Source organism: Trichomycterus rosablanca, chromosome 18, assembly GCF_030014385.1.
Source record: "Trichomycterus rosablanca isolate fTriRos1 chromosome 18, fTriRos1.hap1, whole genome shotgun sequence".
Classification (NCBI taxonomy): Eukaryota; Metazoa; Chordata; class Actinopteri; order Siluriformes; family Trichomycteridae; genus Trichomycterus; species Trichomycterus rosablanca.
In genome coordinates, this window is record NC_086005.1 from 678,205 (window position 1) to 702,500 (window position 24,296).

Sequence of the window (24,296 nt, forward strand, 5' to 3'; positions counted from 1 at the left end):
GCGAGTGCGAGTGTGAGTGTGTGTGTGTGTGTGTGTGTGTGTGTGAGAGAGAGTCAGTGAGGAGGGGTTATTAGGATGAAGGGGCGGCCGAATTGTCCAGGTTTTCCCCAAATAGGAGGAGCAGCAGTGAGGAGGGGTAAGAGTGGTGGGAGCCAGTACAGCTCTGGAACTCTGGAACTCTGGAACACTGGAACTCTGGAACTCTGGAACACTGGAACAGTGAGGAACACGAACTGAAGAACAGAGGAACAGAGGAACAGTGAGGAACATCTGCTACACTGAGTCTTCATTCAGGTACGATTAGAATTATGATTAATATCAGTATTAAAATATCAGTGATTAATCATACTGGACTAAATACTACTGATAAGGATGCACACTGAGCTCAGAGTTAGTGTTCATAAAGTGTTTATAAGGTTCTCTGTTCTTATATGAGTGTTTATAAAGTGTTTATAAGTGTTTATAAAGTTTACTGGTCTTTATATCAGTGTTTATAAAGTGCACTGGTCTAAATGTGTTTCCACTTAGTTCTGGTTTAAATGACTTTGATGTAAAGAATTGAGTGTTTTTCCAGATCAGTGTGATAAGTGCTGAGTAGAATGTCTTTATAAATGACACTGGTCTGCATTTAAGTATTTATGAGTGTTTATGAGTATCAAATTAAATCAAATCACAGTTTGTCACATACACGGTACAGCTAGCAGTAAAAGTAGCAGTGACATCCATGGGTATTATATATCCATTGAGTGTTTATTACTTTTTATTAACATTGGTAAGTATTCAAGGGTGTTTATTCAGGAGTATGCATAAGCATTTATAATTGTGTTTATGAGTGTTTATAAAAATTCAGCAGTATTTAGGAGTTTTTAGGAGTGTTAAGTGTTTTTATTAGTATTGATAAGTGTCCATGGGTTTATAAGAATTCAGGAGTGTTTATGAGTGTTTATTAGTATTCAGGAGTGTTTATCAGTGTGTGTTTGTGAGTGTTTATAAGTATCCAGGTTTATTTCAGTGTTTATTAGTTTTTATTAGTATTGATAAGTATTGAAGGGTATTGTGAGTACTTGTAACTGTTCAGGAGTATTTATCAGTGTTTATTAGTATTGATAAGTTTCCGAGTGTTTGTTGAGGAGTGCATATAAGTATTTATAATTGTGTTTGTGAGTGTTTATAAGGATTCAGGAGTGTTTATCTGTCTTTATGAGTGTTTATAAGAACTCAGGAGTATTTATCGGTGTTTGTGTGTGTTTATAAGGTGCACTGGTGTAATGGTATGATCTGTGCTGGACTAAATCAGATTTTATAGGAATAAGGAGTGTAACTGCAGGTCCGAGTGCTATAATCCCGAATCCTGCGAACACTAGACGTACAGAAGTGTTTAGTCTGAGTGTGAGTATCAGATTTGTACTGATATAAACACTTGGCGTGAGTTCCACTGTTCCAGATGTGTAAGGGACCACTTGTCTCCTCACAGCAGGATTAACCCTCATCTCAGTCTCAAGCTCAGGTCCTGACTGAAGGGGTTTTGGTTGTGGCCCATGTTTTTGTGTTGCTAACGGAGACAGGTGAAGGGGCCCGAATGTCACCACAGGGGCCAAACAAATACACTGACTAGACATACCCTACAGGGACAAAAGTATTGGGACGCCCCTTTTAAATGTTAAATTCATGTGTTTCAGCCACAACAGTCACTAACAGGGGTAATAAACCATATAAAGGAAATTATGTGCTTCTGACTCAACAGTTTAAGGAAGGTCCTTTCTGCCACTACACAATTATCAGCCATAACGTTAAAGCCGAGACACCACATGGACTCCACAAGACCTCTGAAGGCCTCCTTTACATTGTAGGTGCTTCAGAGGTGGAAAGGAGATGCATGGGGACTCTGACTGGCACAGAAGGGTTTGATGCTCTGTGTGCTGTGCCAGATTCATCTCATCTCCAGTTGGATCCACAGTAGATCTTCTGTTGGTCGTCAACCCTGTTAGGCACCTGGAGCGTTCTCGTCCAACATCAGTGCCTTACCTGATGAGCACAAATTCCCACAGACACACTCCAAACCTGCGTCCAAAGCTCCTGTCCTTCACTGTCCTGCTTTTATTCTGTTAGTTTCTAGAAGAGGTTTTAATAATGAGGAATGTAGAAGATTTTCTCCAGTAAGTGAAGGATGATGGACAGGAGAACGTTCCTCATGGCTTCAGGCTGGAATTGAAACCTGTCCATGGTCAAAGTTCCTACAGAAGTATTCCCCTGTAGCTCCCACGCTCAGGGTTTTGTGTGTAGAATTAACGTCTAAATTTAAGCCGCGTGTTCTAGCTGGTGTTCTCATGAGTGGGACTCAAAGAGGAACCAGCGGATTCGGTTCTGATTCTGCAAAAGTCGTGATTCTCCATCAGAACCATTTCTCGACCGTACGCCATGGTACTCTCAGCTCGCATCACAAGAATCGATGTGCACCAGTAAACAACCAGCTAGCCCCTCGTTCTCGTCACCCGTCCATTATTTCGGTCTGTTCCTGGCTGGAGAACCTGAGATCTGTAAACAAAACCACAGGATCTGCATGAAGGTTCCAGTGCCTTCAGTACAAGCTCATGGGTTCGTATCTCTCTGTGCTATCAGTGGACATCTAACAGGACACAATCGGCTGTGCCTGAGGACGGGATGTCAGATGGGTTCCTCATTGCTGCCGCAACTGCGACCTCTGCTGGCCGGTCAGGGTGTCTGCATGAGGTGTGAGGACCTCACAGAGCAGCATAGCGAATCTCTCCATAATACGCAATACGGCTCTTCCTGGTCACTACGTGGATACCCTTATATTTCCTAAATCAATCATATCTTATAAATGCTCTTTTGACTAAAAGGACACAAAACAGGAAAGGACCTTCCCTAAACGGTTGCTGGAAAGTTGGAAGCATAACGTTCCATTTATATCATTGATTTATTACACCTGTTAATAACTGTTGTGGGTGAAACACATGAATTCAGTCATTAGAAGGGGCGTCTCAATACTTTTGTACATCTAGTGTCTTTCATACCTCACACCAGTCGAACCTCTAGCCTGACTCGACCTAACCTGACTCGACGTGACTTTATTGACCCCTCATGAGGACAAGCATCAATCCCTCAACTGTACTGAACCCAGGACTGAACTTCCCATGGCTGGTAGAACCGCTGCATTACTCCACTGATTATAAACTTATTTTATTTAAAATATATATATTATTTAATGTGATTATTTATTTATTAGAGGTTTTATACTGTATTCCCAGTTTTTCTTTCTGTGTGTGACACTAATAACTGAAAGTTTAACCTGATGATCAGGGGGGTGGAAGAAACGCCTCTCCCAATTGTCACCCTGCCATTAAACTGACACTTTAATGAGCTGTTTGAGGGTAAAACTGCTGTAAATTTACCACCCTGGGCTGAGGGAGGTGGAGGTGAAATAATGGTGATGGGATCGATAATTTCAGAAGAGTGAATCAGGTGTGTGACATGAATCAGAGAGTTTGATTCACTGCATAATACATTTGGAGTTTGACTCACTGAATCAAATGTGGTACATTAGGAGTTTGATTTACTGAATCAGTTCTGATGCTTCAAGAGTTTGATTCACTGAGTCAGTTATGATACATTAAGAGTTAGATTCATTGAATCAGTTATTGTACATCAGTCGCTTGACTCACTGAATGAATTGTAGTATTTTATATTTGGAGTTCGACTCAATGAATCAGTCGTAATACATTTGGAGTTTGATTCAGAGAATCAGTTACGGTACATTAGGAGTTTGATTCAGTTGAATCAGTTGTAGTACATTAGGAGTTGATTCAGTTGAATCAGTTATGGTATATTAGTAGTTTAATTCACTGAATCACTTGTTGTATATTTAGAGTTTGATTCACTGAATCAGGTTGTATGTCAGTGAGATTTAATCAGACTAACTGTGTGTGTGTTGTGTGTGTTTTGTGTGTGTGTGTGTGTGTGTGTGTTGTGTGTGTTGTGTGTGTTTTGTGTGTGTGTGTGTGTGTGTGTGTGTGTGTTATGTTCCCGTAGGTCCCGGCTGCTGTACCCGTGTGTAACCATGGTGACCTGGAGGTCGTACCCGGTGCCCGTGGTGCTGTGTGTGTTGGTGATGTGTGTGTCTGTGAGTGTGTGTGAGACGGTCCGGGTGAGGCTGGCGGGTGAGAAGCGTAAACACTACGAGGGCAGAGTGGAGATGCTCTACAGCGGCGCCTGGGGGACGGTATGTGACGATGACTTCGACATGAACGCCGCGCACGTGGTGTGTCGACAGCTCGGCTTCCTCGGCGCCGTGTCCTGGTCACCATCGGCCAAGTTCGGCCGAGGAGAGGGTCAGTGTGTGTCCCTCCATTTACATTTATAGCATTTAGCACAGGCTTTTAGTACTGTGACAGTATACAGTCTGAGCAATTGAGGGTTAAGGGCCTTGCTCAAGGACTTCTTGGTAGTGGTGGGGCTTAAACCAGCAACCTTCTGATTATTAGTCCAGTACCTCAACCGCTAGGCTACAACTGCCCTTTTTTTTTACAGAAACAAAGAAAACACACACACACACACACAACATACAACACACACAAACACACACACACACAAACACCTACACTTACACACACACACACACAACATACACAACATACAACACACACAAACACACACACACAACACACACAAACACACACACAACATACAACACACACATACACACACACGAGTTATACACACACATCACACACACACAAACACACACACACAAACACACACAAACACACACACACATACAAACACACCAAAGTTATAAACACACATACACACACACCAAAGTTATACACACACATACACACACACCTGAGTTATACATACACAAAAGAAAACACACACACACACCACACCACCATATGTATGGCATGTACACGCTATTTGGGATGAATTGGAATGCTGACTGTGAGCCTGGGCTATTCCCACAACATTACTGCCCAGCCTCACTAACACTTCTATCACTGAATGGCAGTAAATCCCTACAGTCGTGTTCTAAAATCTAGCTCAGATAAAAGTGGAGTGCTCGGGAGTCCAAATACTTATGTGTGAGTGTGTGTGTGTGTGTGTGTGTGTGTGTGTGTATGTATGTGTATGTGTATGTGTATGTGTATGTGTATGTGTATGTGTATGTGTGTGTTGTGTGTTGTGTGTGGTGTGTTTTGTTGTGTGTGTATGTATATGTGTGTATGTATGTGTATGTATGTGTGTGTTGTGTGTGTTGTGTGTATGTGTTGTGTGTGTTGTGTGTGTGTTGTGTGTGTATGTATGTGTGTGTTGTGTGTGTGTTGTGTGTGTGTATGTATGTGTATGTATGTGTGTGTATGTATGTGTGTGTTGTGTGTGTTGTGTGTGTGTGAACCTGCAGGTCCTATATGGTTGGATAACGTACACTGTACGGGACGCGAGGCGTCGATCTCAGAGTGCCGCTCTAACGGGGTCGGGGTTTCGGACTGTAAACACTCGGAGGACGTCGGGGTCGTGTGTACGCAGAAACGCATTCCGGGGCACAAACACATCCCCGCCGGGGGCAACGAGGTCGAGGTAGGACACGTGTGTGCACACACACACACACTGATTTACATAAACCAATAAAATCATTTGTGTAACAACAGCATCATTACTAACACCCCCCCCCCTTCCTAAAACACACTGTATAATCCATAGCTATAAAAGCCTTCTCAAAAGATTTTGGAGTGTGTCTATGGGAATTTGTGCATCATTTTGTTTGAATGGGAAGGACAGAGGTTAGTGAGGTGTGTGTGTGAGGTGTGTTTGTAAGGTGTGTGTGTGTGTGTGAGGTGTATGTGTGTATAAAGGATTAGTAATGAACGGTACTGGATGTGTTTGGAGTAAATGACGTGTGTGTTCCTGTGTGCAGAGCGACCCGGTAAACCCCCCCACACACACACCTCATACACACCCAAAATTCTTTAAACACTCACCGTCTGATCACACACACACACACACACACACTCACCGTCCGAACGTTTCTGGCGGCGTCGGCGACGCCCGGGAGACGGAAACACAAACAGGTCGCTAACAGGCCGGGCGGGATATAGAGCGAGTGTGTGCAGAGCGAACAGAATTAGCATCACAGAGCTACGCTGAACAGCGGGATGTTTGTGGAGGCGCTCGCTAAACGTCCGAACCGCCGGCGGGAGGAAGGAGAATTTCTGTACATTTATTCAGCACGGAGAGAGAAATGATGAGCAGTTACGCTCTGGCTTTTCTCTCGCTAAATTATCCGTGAACGTGAAGAAGGTGGACGTTCATGAGGAGTAGAGGAACCTGGAGAGCACCAGTGGAGACGATGATGAGCGACTGGAACCCGCTGCATTTACGTGGACGTCTCTGGCGTCTGTCAGAAACTAAATGAACCGGCCAATCAGAGAGAAGATGAAGTCATTCGGGTCAATAAAGGAAAGGAAGACGAGGTTATCAGCTCCTGTCCGAGTAAACACCAGCTATTCAAAACATTATAGTCACTCGGCTGTCGTGGCTTTGTGATGGTTGCCTGCACAGTTGCGTCAGCTTTCTCCTGCGCTCTTTGTCTCATGTCGCCAACACAGATTATTTTTGGTGTCCTGTCGTACATTAGCGCCGCCTACAGTGTCCTCATGTTTGCGCCTCATCACACGCCCAAGGTAACGTAACTTGAAGGACTTCATGTGGTTCATGTGGCTTTTCTGTTCTGGCCGTCTCGTCCACTTACTCAGTGGTGATCATCTTCCTCTGTGAGATTTTCAGCAGTTTTCTGACACATTCGGTTTTAAAAGCCTGACTTCAAGGCGTCTTTCTTCAGCGTCCAGACTTCACGTCCAGACGTGGCTATCGGACAGACCAAGGGTCTCATAAATTGACTCTCAAAACAGCGCTGACCCATTCTGACATGACCCAGACTCCACGGATCATCTGAAGGAGTCCTGTGGTTTCTGTGATATTAAGGCAGTAGTTAAGGTACTTGCCTAGTGATCAGAAGGTTGCTGGTTCAAGCCCCATCAGGACAGTAACTGCAGGCGACTTCTCTACATCGCCCCTTCCTGATGATCACAGTAGATCTTTTCTTGGTCGGTACCAGATGCTTCAGCCTTTGTGTTCTTCGGTTTCAGCGAGTCTTGGTTGCCCAACAACCCGTCTGCGGTTTGTGGCTCGTCCCTCCTCGGACCAACACATGAACCATGAGGAACCTCCATCACCCTGACATCTACTACATGATAACCGTGCACATTTTTTGAGGTGGATGGGAGGGTCGTCACGTTTTGACTCATCAGCTTATCATCACAAGTTTAGGAGCACCGGTGGGCTACAAGCATCTATGGCTGCGTCTCAATATTAATCGAGTGGTTAAGATACTTGCCTAGTGATCAGAAGGTTGCTGGTTCGAGTCCCATCATGGTGAAGTTGCAAAGGTACCAGGACAGTAACTGCAGGTTCTTCAGCATCTCTATGTCGCCCCTCATCGTCCTGATGACCACAGTAGATCTTTTCTTGGTCATTACCAGACACCTCAGCCTTCATGTTCTTCGGTTTTAGTGAGTCTTGGTCACCCAACAACCCGTCCGCGGTTCTTGTCCCTCCTCGGACCACAGCTGAGATACTTCAGCCCAAAGTTCCTCAGAACCATGATGAACCTCCATCACCCCAACATCTACTACATGATAACCGTGCACGTTTTTTGGGGTGGATGGGAGGGTCGTCACGTTTTGACTCATCAGCTTATCATCACAAGTTTAGGAGCACCGGTGATACTAGACTAATTGGAACACCACCATTACCAGTTAAATGGCGTAGGATTAGGATGTGGTTTCAGACGCAGTTTCTTCCATGAGCACCAGCTCCACTCATCAGTGGCTTCTTCTTGTTCCACGTAGGTCAGGATTCAGGAATGTCCACGTGGAGCTCGTTCAGCAGATGATGAAACCTTCTGGAATGTGTTGAAGTTTGGTTTCGCTGCTTTTGAGTTCGGTTCTTCGAGGAACCCGTTTGAGGAGAGGTTCCACACTTTTTGAAGAAGACACTGTGGCACCAACCACTAACCACGAGTGCTCTTCAACAGTGGTTCTTCTCCAGCATCACGCTGAGGAACCTTCTCGGTTCAATCCAGCATCTTTATTTTTAAGATCGTGTGGTTTAGATCTGAGCACATCTGGACTTATTTACTGTCTTTTATTATAAAGATAAAATAAATATTGAGCAGAATTAAGTTGAGCCTGTTGGTCGGGCCCCTTTACTACACTCCCAGTGTCTCATGTGGCCCCTTGGAAACTTTAATTGCCCTCGTCTGGTTCAGATGGACGTATGGAATGAAATGAAGGTGGAGAAGGATTTTTCCATTTCCTTCACGTCCAGACGAGACGAAACGCTGACCCGTCATATCTGGGTGTTTTTGTAAAGTCTGCATATTTTAAACGTGCACCCCCCGACCCCCCTGCCCCCCCTCGCCTCAGAGGGATGGTATGATGATCTGTACCAGGAGGAAACACACAAACGTCCAGTCTCGCAGACGTACCGAGAGGTAAAGTCATCATGGAGCAGAGGAACGGGGGGGGGAGAGGTTTTGGGTTTCATACGGGTGCATGTGAGCCCCCCCTGCACCCCCCAGTCCTGCCACAGGGGAGTAATAAAACCCACACGGTTTTTCCGCTGTGTGGAAGTGGGGATTCTCCTGAACCATCTGAGACGGGCTTCCCTCACGCTGATGTCATCTGTTCCACCGCCCGTGTGTGTGTGTGTGTGTGTGTGTGTGTGTGCACCAGTGTGGTCAGATCATCAGCGTTCAGGGTCGTCCAGACGGAAAGAAGAACATTCCAGACCACTTTGTCTCCGCCTCGCCCGCCAGCAGATCCCGGCACGCGGACGTGCGGCGGCTCACGTTGTGCGAAAGTAAACGGACGGGCGCTCGACACCGCGTTCCGTCTCTGACCGCAGTTCCTCCGTAAACACACCGAAACGGGACGGGCATCACAGTCGCCCGCTGTTCAGAGAGGACGTGGGTAACAGAGAGGTTCCTCAGGTCTGACCACAGCTGGAGCTTGTTAAAAACACCTGGGCAGGTGAGTCAGGCGGGAAAAACAAACCGAAAACATCCAGCGAAGTCATTTCAATTTAGTCGTATCCGATTCCCCGATCGTACCACTGCAGACCTCCGACACGTGTGCAGCACCGACCGCTTCTTTTCACCTGCACCAGGCGGGTTCATATGGAGATCCGTATTGCGCATGGAGAGTCATGCACCGATTCCTGTTATCCCCCGTCTCCGTGTGAACTTATCAACCACGTTTACTCGCTTCACAAGGTTCAGGGTTACGTATAGTCCCCAGTAATATCTCAGTGGTTAAGGTACTCGACTAGTAACCAGAAGGTTGCCGGTTCAAGTCCCAACACTGCCAAGTTACCACTGTTGGGCCCTTGATCGTGTTCAGTCATAATTGTGAGTCGCTTTGGATAAAAGCATCAGCTAAATGATGAAAATGTAAATGTAGTCCCGAAAACTGGAAAAAAAAATCACTAAAATGACATCGGGGGACGAGCGTTCCCCTACGTTACCCCAAAACTTTGGAATGCCCCCCCCCACTCGTTCGGGATTTAGACACAGTCCCAATTTTAACAGTCAAGTCCAGATTAAAAGCAGATTTATTTAATCAGACTCCTGATTCGTCTTTCCAAACCAGGGAGGTGTGGCCCCGCTCCTGGGGGTCTGGTGCACTCATGGATCAGGATCAGACCCTCTAGGACCGGGACCGTCCTCTAGGGGTCGAGCTTGAGGGTTCGAGGTCATTAAAGATTTACTCTGATCAGAAATGTTGGGCTGCCGTTCTGCCTCTCTCATGCGACTCCTCAGGTTTGTTATCGTCCCATAAAAGCCCTCATGATTCTGAATGAACCAATTAACCTCGCTGTATTAATTAGGGGGCGGAGTCTCATGCTGACCTCTGCACTAGTGATGTTTTATTATGTATGATTTTGTTCTTATGGAATTTTAATCACGTCAACTCGGGAACCCTTTCGACCCCCTGAGGGTGAAGATTTGTGATCCAGACCTGGATGGGGGTTCCTGTTGAGTCCGGTTCCTCTCAAAGTTCCTTCCTTGTAATATTTAGGGAGTTTTCCCTGGATTGGGCATTAGGGGACATGATGTTTACTTTTATTTACCCCCAAACTAAACCACATGGAACTAATGACCTCCTGATTCTGACATTACTAAACCAGATGAATCAGGAGAACAATGGAGGTCGTTGTTACGACACGTAGTTCGTTCAGATGTGATTAATGTCAGAGATATTCGGGATGCTCGTGATGTGGGACAGAGGGGAACAGAAACCTCCCTCATGGGGACTCGCGTTCCCTCTGATCTACTGATTCTCACTTAGCTACGAAAAATCAGCAGTGCAGAACAAATGGAACTGAGGTTTACACACAGATCTGTTGTGGCTGAAACACATAAAATCAGTAATTAGGGGGCGTCCAGATACTTTTGACCATACAGTGTATTATAGATCATCATAAGTGTTCTGTTGCTGTTAGTTATGGAAAGTAAATATTAAAGCAGAGACGTGGTGATGTTGTTTATAAAAGCTTTATTTAATATAAACAGCGCCATCTGCCAAGAACGTAGTTCCACAACAAGTGGCTTGTTGCTAAGCAACAGTAAATGTTAGTACTGTATAGTTGTTTAGTGTTTAGCGGGGTTGTCAGCGGCTCTGATTTAGTTTTTATTTTCCTTCTTCTAATTTTATCCTATAAGAGATGAATGAACAGCGCCGGACTCTCAGAGAACATCTCCAGCGGTTGTAGGAGCTGTAGGATTAGCGTCGGTAGTGTAAGAAGCAGCGACGGGTTCGGAATTTACCCCTGTGATGTGAAATTGTTCTTTAAAGTCTCACCAGGTACAATTTTGTTAAGTTATAAAGTTAAATATCTCCATAATTAAATTGTTAAAATGCTTTTTGACGTTAGTTAGCACACGTTGGTCACCTGAGTGATACAGGTACAGTACAGTAAAAACACTGAGGAGGCGTGGCCTCTATACATGTCAGTCGTAATAAAGGAGGCGTGGCCTCTGTACCTGTCAGTCCTAATAAAGCAGGCGTGGCCTCTATACATATCAGTCGTAATAAAGGAGGTGTGGCCTTAGTACCTGTATGTCTAACAAAGAGGGTGTGGCCTCTGTACCTGTCAGTCCTAATGAAGGAGGCGTGGCCTCTGTACCTGTCAGTCCTAATAATGCTAGTCCTAGTAATCAGAAGGTTGCTGGTTCAAGGCCCCTAACCCTCAATTTCTTAAACTGTATTCAGTCATAACTGTAATAAAGAATAAATGTTATGCATGAAAATGAAGGTGTGGCCTCTGTACCTGTCAGACCCAGTAAAGAGGGTTTGGTTTCTGTACTGGTCTGCCTCCCCTGCAGTCCCATGATTCCATCTGCAGCCCTCATGTAGTTCCAGCACCACGTCATGGTCATCGATCTTGGTTGTACAGGAGGAAACGTGTCTGAACTGAGTCTTTAGAAAAGCTTTAGGGTTCAGATTTTTCATGTTAGTGTGTGCAGCTTCTAAATTTGGCATCTAGAGGTTCAAGTTCACATTCCTGCAGAGGGGAACCTGATCCTCCTCCACGCTCCACACAACAGACCTCCGTTTAGGACCTGCTGAGCTTGTGTAAGATGATCCTCTCGGTACCTCGTCTCTTCATGTTCTCCTCACATCAGGGCTGAGATTATTAGTGTGTAGAGGACGAGGATGAGAGGAGATCTGATGGAACGAGGAGAGGATGGAGGATTCGGAGGGAGACTGAAGAGGTTGAGCAGATTTTGGTGTATAATAGAACAGAAATCCCACACTGATCCTCAACATCTGGATCCTGACTCATGTTTGTGCTGCTGGTCTAAACAACCAAGAGTCAGAATGAAGGTGGGGTGGGGTGGGGGGGGGATTGGAAGCCTGTTTAAGGAATCATGAAAATACAATTGGTGTTGGGGTTGGTGTTGGGGTTGGGGTTACAATTAAGATTGATTTTGCATTTGAAGTTGGCACTGGGGTTGGTTGTTGGGGTTATGGTGTTTGTTGGTGTTAGGATTAGAGTTGTTGGGGTTATGGTGTTTGTTGGGATTAGGATTAGGGTTGGTGCTGGGATAAGGCTTGAGCGTTTGGTATTAGGCTTGGTGTTTTTAGGGCTGGTTGATGTTGCATTTAAAGTTGGTGTTAGGATTAGGGTTGTTGGGGTTATGGTGTTTGTTGGGATTAGGATTAGGGTTGGTGTTGGCATAAAACTTGGGGTTATGACTAGTGTTAGGGTTGGTGTTGGGGTTAGGGTTGGGATAAGGTTTAAGTGTTTGGGATTAGGGTTAGTATTGTTAGGGATGGTGTTGGTTGATGTTGCATTTAAAGTGTTGGTGTTGGGAGTAGGGGCAGGTTTGGTGTTAGGATTAGGGTTGTTGGGATTAAGATTAGGGTTGGTGCTGGCATAAAACTTTGGGTTGTGACTAGTGTTAGGGTTTGGGTTGGGATAAGGTTTAAGTGTTTGGGATTAGGGTTGGTGTTTTTAGGGATGGTGTTGGGGTTAGAATTAAGATTAGTGTTGCATTTAAAGCTGGCGTTGGAGTTTGGGTTGGGGTTAGGATTAGGGTTGGTGCTGGGATAAAGCTTGAGGTTTTGACTAGTGTTAGGGTTGGGATAAGGTTTAAGTGTTTGGGATTAGGGTTGGTGTTAGGATTAAGGTTGATGTTGCATTTGAAGTTGGCATTGGGGTTTGGGTTGGTGTTGGGTTTAGGGTTGTTGGGGTTACGGTGTTTGTTGGGATTAAGATTATTGTTGATGTTGGGATAAAGCTTGGTGTTGGGGTTTAGGTTGGGATAAGGTTTAAGTGTTTGGGATTGGGATTAGGGTTGTTGGGGTTATGGTGTTTGTTGGGATTAGGCTTGTTGGGGTTATGGTGTTTGTTGGGATTAGGATTAGGGTTGTTGGGGTTATGGTGTTTGTTGGGATTAGGATTAGGGTTGTTGGGGTTATGGTGTTTGGGATTGGGATTAGGGTTGTTGGGGTTATGGTGTTTGTTGGGATTAGGATTAGGGTTGTTGGGGTTATGGTGTTTGTGATTGGGATTAGGGTTGTTGGGGTTATGGTATTGTTGGGATTAGGATTAGGGTTGTTGGGGTTATGGTGTTTGTTGGGATTAGGATTAGGGTTGTTGCGGTTATGGTGTTTGGGATTGGGATTAGGGTTGTTGGGGTTATGGTGTTTGTGATTGGGATTAGGGTTGTTGGGGTTATGGTGTTTGTGATTGGGATTAGGGTTGTTGGGGTTATGCTGTTTGTTGGGATTAGGGTTGTTGGGGTTATGGTATTGTTGGGATTAGGATTAGGGTTGTTGGGGTTATGGTGTTTGTTGGGATTAGGATTAGGGTTGTTGGGGTTATGGTGTTTGGGATTGGGATTAGGGTTGTTGGGGTTATGGTTTTTGTTGGGATTAGGATTAGGGTTGTTGGGGTTATGGTGTTTGGGATTGGGATTAGGGTTGTTGGGGTTATGGTGTTTGTTGGGATTAGGATTAGGGTTGTTGGGGTTATGGTGTTTGTTGGGATTAGGATCAGGGTTGTTGGGGTTATGGTGTTTGGGATTGGGATTAGGGTTGTTGGGGTTATGGTGTTTGTTGGGATTAGGATTAGGGTTGTTGGGGTTATGGTGTTTGTTGGGATTAGGATTAGGGTTGTTGGGGTTATGGTGTTTGGGATTGGGATTAGGGTTGTTGGGGTTATGGTGTTTGTTGGGATTAGGATTAGGGTTGTTGGGGTTATGGTGTTTGGGATTGGGATTAGGGTTGTTGGGGTTATGGTGTTTGTTGGGATTAGGATTAGGGTTGTTGGGGTTATGGTGTTTGGGATTAGGATTAGGGTTGTTGGGGTTATGGTGTTTGTTGGGATTAGGATTAGGGTTGGTGATAGGTTGGTATTTGAGTTGTGACCAGTGTTAGGGTTGGTGTTGGGTTAATGATGGTGTTGGGGTTTTGGTTGGGTGTCAGTGTTGCACTTAACCCTCAAACATAAAGGTTGGTACTGGTGCTGGTGCTGGTGTGGTAGCAGAGACGCGGCTGACTGTGGAATTCTGGGTAAAATAATTTGTGTATTACTAAAAGCTGCTGAATCACTACAGAAAATATTCAGTATTACAGTGGAAACAGTGTGGTGATGAAATACACACACACACACACACTCTCACACACACACACACACACACACACACACACACACTCACACACACACACACACTCACACACACACACACACACACACACTCACACACACTCTCTCACACACATACAGGATGAATCATGAACGGTTCTGTCCGCCTCCACATCCCAGAAGCTCAGATCTGTTTCTGTCCTCAAGTTTCACACAGTCAGTAACTCAAATTTACAGCAAGCAATCGAGGATTTAGGGCCTTGCTGAGGGGCCCAACAGTGGCAACTTACTTGGCAGTGGTGGGGCTTGAACCAGCAACACCGTTCCAAAAAGCCGTCCACACTGAAAATGTCAAATAATGACCTGCTGATCATAAACACATTCTGATCATCCAGACCACGTCATGGTTTTCCTTCCCTCTCATTAATGCACTGTACCAATTTAGACGTACTCAATGTCCCTGGGCACTCTGGTGACCTCCAGTGGTCGCACAAGAAGAACATGTGGTCCTGTGCTGCACTACCTGTGCACAAACCCAGCTGCAAAAAATGGGACTGTAGAAAAAATGTGCACTGTTAGTTTTTGCTGGGAGAATGATCTGGACTGGGATCTTTCAATAATATAATGGACTGTAGATGGTGAGATTCCTAAATTCCTCACATCTGTGTGTGCAGAAACGTTGATTTCATGTTAGACTGTTAGATCATGATTGTTTTTGTAAAAGGCTTATAAACCTCTGATCCTTCAGAGATCACCACTGAGCGAACGTACGAGCACCTGGTCTTACTCTTTTGGTTACTTGAGTCCCTGTGTTGTTTTCAGAGGGACGTTTTACTGGTTCTGAATTTAAACCAGCAGCATTTTGGGGCATGTTACGACGAATCTTTTTGTCGAGAAGCCTTGAAGAAGCAGTCGGAGAATCCAGAAAGTACTCTTCAAAAACACTTTATTAAGTGTAAGAAATGATCTGTGAATATATGTCAGAGCTAAGCCGATCGGCGCTCCTTTTCTCCTGCAATCCAGATGATCGCCAGTCAAAAAAAAGAAGCCCCGTGCGTCTGAGCGCGCGGTTTTTTAAACTAAGCTAGGCTCCTCCTCCTTCACTGCTGGTGGAGCCAATGAAATGTGCTAAAAAAGCCCAGGGCTCCGCCCCTCCCCCCCCTACGGCAGACATCTGGAGGGTCCCTAACGAGGGATCATGGTAGGCGCCATTTTGAGTGCACCTACCAGACAAAGAGCCACGTGGGGAAATGTCGTACAACTTCTCACATTGAATTTATGTTTAATAATGATGTTATGTTCCAAAAATCCTAACAGGCAGGACTGGATTTGTTTTACCCAGACGATAAGCAGCAGGCCCGAAACTGCTCACGCTCTGTGGAACGACAGGTCAGAGGTGAAAGTGTACACGGAGCTTCAGAGTTCGGATACACATGACCTATCGACCTTTAACCTTTGTTAGAATTCTGTCATAGTAAAACGAAGCAGAGGCATGCTGGGATTTAACCTCGCACTGACTCACAAAGGCGTCTGAGACATAGAGCAGCGTGGCTACGAAAACGTAAGGGTCACCAAAAACACAGAGGGCACCAAAACAAAAAAAAAAGAACCAAGAGAACACCAAGAGAAAACATAGAGGGCACCAAGAGAACAATGAGGGCACCAAGAGAACACCAATACCCCTTTTCCACCGACGCGGCACGGAGCCCGTTCCGGTTCCCGAACTTGATTTTGAACCGGTTCCGTGTGTTTCCACCAGAAAAAAGAGGTTCCAGACAGTGAACTAGCGGGCCAATCTGGCACCACAGAATACTGGGTTATTCAGCCCGAACCGTGACGTCACCTGTGGGTGTGTCATGTTGTACAGCACAGCGACAGCAACAATGCTGTCAGCTGGAGTCTCATATGAAGCTTAATGCTGCATTTTTATCTTTTAAACTTCACCTGATTACATTTTGAGGCAGTTTGCCGCTGATATTTTCAAAGCGCCTTTAAAAAGATGAACTGTGTGATGTGACGAGGTAAACGTGACCCGGACAGAACGGAAAACGCTTAACGTGAAAAATAAAGCATAAAGCTTTTTCAACTCCCCGAGCTGCATAAACACACGTGAAGTAAATCCAGTTACACACAGATACACGTGGAGCTGTTAGAGTGGGTTTGATGGTTATTTCACACAGATGTTCGTTCGTGTTGTGGAACTTTAATGATGTTTTATCGCTCAAGTCGAGCGCTGAGTAAATCGGTTATTTGCGCCGAGAGTCACGGTGAAAGCGAAGCGCAAAACTCCTCTCACGTCAATGAACTACAGAAAACAACAACAACAAAAAAACACGTCACGTCTTCTTATCACTCATAGTTAGATCGATGCTTTTTACATAAAAACAAACATCTGTAACAGCAGCACAAATACTCGCACATAATCCACACACTCCGCCACGATATTACTGCTCTTAACTCTTAGTAAGTAACGCCCACCGATGATGACACTGCTTGGTTCTCAAAAACTGGTGGAAACGCGCGTCGGTTCTCTACAGAACACCAAGGTTCAGAAAACCTGAACAGAACCGGTTCAAGAACCACGTTTGTTTTGGTGGAAAAGGGGTACAAGAGAAAACATAGAGGGCACCAGAAAACAGAGGGCACCAAAATGAACCGGGGGCACCAAAACAAAAAAAAAGAACCAAGAAAACAAATAGGGCACCAAGAGAACGAATAACATAGCGGGCACCAGAAAACAGAGAACACCAAGAGAAAACATATACGCACTATATGGCCAAAAGTATGTGGACACGTTACCTTGAGCGATTTAAAACCACAGGCATCATTATAAAGAGACACACCTGGCCCCAATCCACCCTTCCACTCTTCTGGGAGGTCTGTCCACCGGATTTCGGTTAAGGTCTGTATAAGAAACTCTTACTCTTAAAAATGTGTCTCTGAGGCAACAGTTTGGGGAAGGACATTCCAGGTTCCAGTCTTAAAGTTTGGAACACCAGAGCACAATATTTAGGGGCGTCCGGATACTTTTGACCATTTAGCTTCACACTAACACGTGTGTTGTGCGCTAGTACATGAGCACTTATGTTTTCCATTCAGCCGACGCTCCCAAAGGGGCAAAAACCGTCGAAATAACACCCCTAACACACCCCTCCCCCTCACTGCCCCCCCCCCCCCCCCCCCCCCCTTCCCCGGCCCCCGCGGCCCCGTGGTTCTTTTTATCTCCCAGAATTCTCTGGTTTTCACGCTCTAACATCCAGGGTTCGAAAATCCCCTCCGATGTTCTGAGGTCCGCACGTGTCCGTCAACGTGATCCGCGAGACAGGAAGTGAACAAGACTGGAAACGAGGGGGGGGGATGTGATGTGTGGTTGGCACGGTAACAGTACCCACAAACACACACTCCCCGCACTGGTCCGGACGGGGGTGCGTGAGGGGGCGTGTAAATATTGTGATAGTGTGAGCGAGTGCATGTAGAACAGGGTGTGGAGGGGAGACGAGGGTCAGCAGGAACAGACGAGCGTCTAGACTCCATAAACGCACACACATGCTTATACGGTCCTACAGGGTCCTGACCGCTCCGGGGACCTGGGTTTGATCCTCGCCTCGGGGTGATGTGTGTGTGTGTGGAGACCTGCTATCGCTGGCAGGAGGTTTATGGTTTCTGTGTAGAACACAGTCAAACCATCAACAACGTATGTAAGCTTAGGTGCTCAGGTGGTGCTTACATGGCTCTTAGGTGGTGCTCAGGTGGTTCTCGGATGATGCTCAGATGATGCTCTGGTGGTTTTCAGGTGAAGCTCAGGTGGTCGTCAGGTGGTTCTTGGGTGCCCAATTGGTTCTTATGTGGTGCTCAGGTGGTTCTTAGGTGATGCTCAGGTGGTCGTCAGGTGGTTCTCGGGTGCTCAATTGGTTCTTATGTGGTGCTCAGGTAGTGCTCAGGTGATTCATAGGTGGTTCTCATGTGGTCCTTAGGTGGTGCTCAGGTGTTTCTCAGGTAATGCTCAGGTGATGCTCAGATGGTTCTTAGGTGGTTGTCAGGTGGTTCTCAGGTGGTTCTTAGCTCCTGCAACAGTTACACCTGCTGTTTGGTCGAGATGTCGACACGAGTGGTGGAGGAACACTTGGAGCATAGTGTGGTCCGGCTCTCTGTGAGGATCCACCGCTGGTCGTGGTAAAGAAGTGGCCGGGAACTTCACGTGTATTATGATTGGCTGCATGATCGGGCGTGTCTGGTCCAGTTTGGCTTCCGGTCCAGGATGGTGGGTAGCACTGTCACACTGTCACCTCACAGCGAGAAGGTCATGGGTTCGATTCCCATGTGGAGCGGTCCAGGTCCGGGTCCTTTCTGTGTGTGGTCTGCATGTTCTCCCCGCGTCCGTGGATGAAGCGGTGGTGAAACAGAAGCTTTACTAAACCTTTTCGTACGAACAGTAGAGGTGAGGTTCTTAACCTGTTAGCGGGGACACACCGGCCCCGACGGGCCCCGACAGGAGCCACAATCACACCCACACAGAGGGGCACGCTTGGTTCCTGACGGTCTGGGTGAAGGTGGCGTGAGTTCTCTGACGTCTGGGTTCTTGTTGACTTTGGCGTTTTTTGGATCTGAAGGCAGATCAAAGCTAAACGGCTCCTCTGTCTCGCTATTTTTACTCCAAACACACGGAAAAATACCCAAACGGATCAAACACAGGTGTGAGGGAGGCGGCGGCCCTCAAGTCTGTGTGTTTGGTCTGATCTGGATTTGGGCAGGGGTCACGCAGTGCGCTAAAATTACCCACAAATCCTTCAGCTGTTCTGGACGTGCAGCACTGAGCAGCGGAGCACTGAGCAGCATTTAGCGGACGTTCTTATCCATAGCAACTTACAGTTGGAGCGGTTGAGGGTTAAGGGCCTCGCTCAGGGGCCCAACAGTGGCAACTTGAACCCGACAACCTTCTGATTACAAGTCCAGAAATCCAGTACCTTTACCACTGAGCTACCAGTGCCCAGAGGATGAAGGAATTGGTGTAGAAAGTTCCACGATGCCTCCTGTTTCCTCAATTAACCGGAGCTAGCGGCTTCCCTGTGCCCATGTATATGCCCACTATACGACCAAAAGTATGTGGACGCCTGACCGTGAGCCTGTCGGACAAAACAGTATTATAATAGAGCGACCTCTGTGATCTGTGTGTGGGAATTTGTGCCCATTCGTGTTTGTATGGCTGGGCGCTGATCGATCAGTCGGTGTTCCGGTTCAGCCCAGAGCTGTTGAGTGGGGCTGAGATCAGGGCTCTGTGCTGAACCCTAAACTGTTGATGCATTGATTGAATACACCTGGAACACATGAATTCAGTGATTAAAAGGGGTGTCCCAATACTTTTGGCTTCATAGAGTACATTAAGTCACATTGATTAAAAACTAGGAACAGCCTCTAAGCTTAACTGAGCTTATTGTGCCTGTAAAGAGCTCGGCCAGGCCGGTAGCACCGCTAGGACTTGAACTCAAGAGTGGACTCAGGTTACAGTTGAGGAACTGGATATGTCTAAGTTGGTAAAAATGCAAAAACAGACCAGTAAAACCAGTAATTGTGCAGTTTGTTAACAATATCTTCTGTCTGTGTGTGATCTCTCAGACCCTGGACGTTCGCGTGGAGGACATCCGAATCCGAGCCACCTACTCCCACCGTAAGCGTGTTCCCATCACCGAGGGCTTTGTGGAAGTGAAGGATGATGGGAAGTGGAGGCAGATCTGTAACGAGAACTGGAATCAGATGAACAGCCGGGTGGTTTGTGGAATGTACGGCTTTCCCGGCGTCAAGAGCTTCAACGTTAAAGCCTACAGGTACGTCAGAGGCATCCTGGTACCTTCAGTACCCGGGGGGCACAGTACCAGCCGGGATCAGAGCGCAGGGTCAGCCATTGTACGGTGCCCCTGGAGCCTAGAGTGTTAGGGGCCTTGCTTAAGGGCCCAACAGTGGCTGCATAGCAGAGCCAGGATCCAAACTCTCAACCTTTCAATTGACAGTCCAAAGCTCCACCACGAGGCTCCCACCGTCCCTAACAGACCTACAGATTTGACTAAATACAGTTTGAGCAATTGAACGTTAAGGGCCTTGCTCGGGGGGCCCAACAGTGTCGACTTGGCGCCAGTCAAATTCTGGAAAGGCTTTCAACAAGATCACTGGGAAAGTCTGGCATTGATGACCTTCATGTCCTCTGGCATCAATGAGTCTTGGCCACCCAACAACCTGTCGCTGGTTGTGGCTGGTCCCTCCTCAGCCCGCTGTGGGTGGGGAACACCACGTGCCCGTGACGCCCCTTGTTGTTTCTGAGATACCTCAACCTAGTCTTCTGACCCAAAGTGACTTTCACAATTTGGGCAATTGAGAGTTAAGGGCCTTACTCACGGGCCCAATAGTTTCAACTTGGCACCAGTGGGGCTTGAACCAGCAGCCTCCAGATTACTAGTCCAGTACCTTAACCACTGAGCTCCCACTGCTCATTTTTAACTGGTTCCTCTGGCACAGCTTCATCAAGGTTTATACAAACCCACTTCCAAAAAAAGTTGGGACAGGAACCAAATAAGACCGGAAAGTTTGTCGAAGGATCAAAACCACCTGATTTGGTGCTTCATCCAGGTAAACAGGTTAACAGGTGAGCAGGTGAGCAGGTAATCGGTTATGAAAACCTCAGTCTGGTTTGAAGGTCACGCAGAACTTTAGAATCTCAGATCTCATCAGAACGACTTTGCTGGTGTGACTTCTGATCTCCTGAAGTTCCACAATAGTCTGGAGGGTTTGGACAGAACGGAGCATTCAGTAAAAATTCAGCTGATTTTATGCTTTAAACCATGTGGAAACAGTTTAAGGAAGGCCCTCTACTGTTCCATCGTGAGGGGTTTGGCTACGAGGAACCCTGACCTCAACCTCACTGAGCACCAGTGGTCTGAATCTTCCATGTTGATCCAACATCAGCGCCTGACCTCCCAAATGCCCTCGTGAAAGCATTACCAGAAGAGCGGAGCCTGTTACAGCAACAAGGGTGGGAAGGGGGTGTCCAGCGAGCTCACGTTGGCTCTCATATGAGTTAAATAAAGAATCAGGAGCTGAATTATTTGTGGAATGTAGACGTGAGGTGTGGGTGGAGGAACAGAGGAACGTTTGTAGAAGAGGTCGTTCTGCTGCACAAACCGCCGTCTGTTAGACACGTCCGCGCCCCCGCACCACCCCTCACTGTTCACTGTTCGCCCACGTACCGCCGGGGTGTGGAACCACGTCTGGAAGCTTTAGGTTAAATATAGAGCACGGTTTAACATTCCCATAATGCACTGCAGACATCTGAAGGACTTCTGTGGTATCTGGTACCAGGTCCTTCCTATCAGGTCCTTCAACTTCCTTAAGATGGATCAAGGTTTGTCGACCAGTAGACCTTCCTCTGTTGCTCCATGTCCACTTCTAAAGCCTGGGACTGGAGATGCATGGGGACTCTGACTGGCACAGAAGGGTTGGATGCTCTGTGTGTGGTGCCACGTTCACCTCGTCACCAGGATTTAAATCATCTGCAGTTTGATCCACAGTGGATCTTCTGTTGGTCCGTACCAGACGCCACAGGACCCCCCTGGACCAAATCCACGGGCAATGACTTGAAGTCACGTTCCCCCTCCCACCCTTGATGCTGTAACAGGCTCTGCTCTTCTGGAAAACCACTGAGCTACTGCCCACCAGTGTCTTTACACCAGACAGTAGGAGTCGCCCCTGCTGCAGGATGCTGGTAGTCACCCATACGGCCGGTTAAGTGCCCGGACAGACCAGTGTCTCTGCCAAGACTGGCTTTGAAATGGGAGATCTAAGCAGCTGATGTTGATGTGTCCACATACTTTTGGCCACAGAGTGTATAAACACCATGATGACGATGTAAATTCAGGTGGTAACGTTCACCCGCTCTGACACATTCGGCTGAAATCTGGTCCTCATTCACCCACCAGACGTCTGAATCCCTGCCAGGCCCTGTTTGCCCGATGCTTTCCTTATATGGTAGTGACTTCCTGTTCGTTAACTCAGTCTGTTGATTGTTGTTTTTGGATCTGATTGTTTCCATCGGTGTGTTTGTTCCTCTCTGTACCGCGTGTGTGTTCTTGACCTTTTCTTTTTACTTTATTGGATGGATGAGATCAGACTGGATCTTTAGGTACAGGGGTAAAGGAACCAGGAGCCACAGGGTACGGGGGGGGGGGGGGAGGCTTATGTTTTATGTTGGTTTTTGGGTTGCCAAGTGTTCAGATAATGTGTTGGAGTCTACAGAGTTCTACTGCAGCGTCAGGGAATTGGACATGACTAAACTGGCCCACCAGTGTTTCCTTCATAATGTGGTCATGTGACCAAACAAAACTAGAAATCAAATCCACAACATTTTTAATGACCCTGAACAAACAAACAAACAGTAAACAACAAGCGCCTGCTAACGTCATTTTAAGGAGTCCAAATAATCAACTAACAAATAAAAATACACTTAATAGTGTATAATAATAATAAAATATAATACAAATATTTATATCGTACATTATTCATTATTTAAGTAATGAGTAATAAATAAATAATGAATAAAATAAATACTAAATAGTGAATAGTACATAATAAACAATAAATAATAAATAGCAAATAAATCTTAATTATTAATCAACAATTAATAATAATTAATGTAATAAATATCAATAATTAATACATAATTAATAACAATAATGTAATAAATATTAATAATTAATACATAATTAATAATAACAATTTCATAAATATTAATTATTAATACATAATCAATAAATACAAAAAATGAGAAAGTAAAATAGATTAAAAAATGTTAGGTAAAAAATAAAAAATATTAATAATATATTATTATTCAAAAATGTATAATAATCATCATAAGTAATACAAAATGAATAATAAATAGATAAAAAAGTAAAGTAAAGTTTGCATGTTCTCCCCTTGTCTGTGTGGGTTTCCTCCGGGAGCTCTGGTTTCCTCCCACAGTCCAAAAAAGGTTAATTGAAGACACTGAATTGCCCTATAGGTGAATGGGTGTGTGTGTGTATGGGTGTGTGCCCTGCGATGGACTGGCGCCCCGTCCAGGGTGTTACTGTGTGCCTTGCGCCCATTGAAAAGCTGGGATAGGCTCCAGCACCCCCCAAGGTTAAGAACTGAAAAGAAAACTGTTAATAATTGTATTTTTTATTTATTAGTTCTGTATTTGTGCTCCTTAAAATAAATGCATTAAAATGTAAATATTTTTAATATCAGTGCCACTGGTGGGAAGGTTTCACACAGTAATCACAAACCTTTACCATCAGCGTCAGTACGACTGTTACCGTCCTCACACCGATCAGATGGATTGATTAATCATGACCCGGATGTTTGGGTGCAGGTTGCTCTCTCAGCGCAGGAAGAAGAATTATTTCGGGTTCTTGGTGAACTGCACGGGAAACGAGGCCAATCTGACCGACTGCAGGCTGGGCAAAGCTCTGAAGATAGAGAAGAACCAGAACGGCACGTGTACCCGCGGGATGCCCGCTGTCATCAGCTGTGTTCCGGGGAGGGCGTTCGCTCCTACACAGAACTCTGGGTTCAGGAAGGCCTACAGACCAGAGGTACGACCCCCATCCTCCCGCTGCTATATGGATGCTGTATGACCAAAAGTATGTGGACACCTGACATCACAATTTCAGCATTTAGCAGTTGTTTTATCCAAAGTGACTTACATTACTGTGACAGTGTACAATCTAAGCAATTGAGGGTTAAGGGCCTTGCTCAGGGGTCCAACAGTGGCAACCTGCCAGTGGTGGGGCTTGAACCAGCAACCTTCTCATTACTAGTCCAGTACCCTAACCACTAAGCTACAACTGCACACGAGGTTGTTGGACATTCTGGTCCAAAATCAAGTGACGTTGATATGACGTCCGGCCACTTTTGCAGACATCACAGTCTCCACTCTTCTGGGAAGACTTCTCACAAGAATTTAGAGTGTGTCTGTGGGAATTTAGTGAGATTCAGGTATTTGTGAAGTCAGACCGTGATGTTGTCAAGGTTCCGATTCATCC

The 24,296-nt window shown here is 45.9% G+C and overlaps 1 protein-coding gene across 1 annotated transcript in view; it reads left to right on the forward strand.

Annotated features, from left to right (window-relative positions):
* loxl2a (lysyl oxidase-like 2a) overlaps positions 1 to 24,296 on the forward strand; it is a 39,799-nt gene continuing 15,503 nt past the window's right edge. Inside the window, exons 1-5 of the mRNA XM_063014561.1 lie at positions 1 to 294; positions 4,051 to 4,349; positions 5,420 to 5,595; positions 19,843 to 20,051; positions 23,624 to 23,846. Coding sequence (XP_062870631.1) covers positions 4,079 to 4,349; positions 5,420 to 5,595; positions 19,843 to 20,051; positions 23,624 to 23,846 — 879 coding nt within the window. The 5' untranslated portion in view covers positions 1 to 294; positions 4,051 to 4,078. The remainder of the gene's footprint in view (positions 295 to 4,050; positions 4,350 to 5,419; positions 5,596 to 19,842; positions 20,052 to 23,623; positions 23,847 to 24,296) is intronic.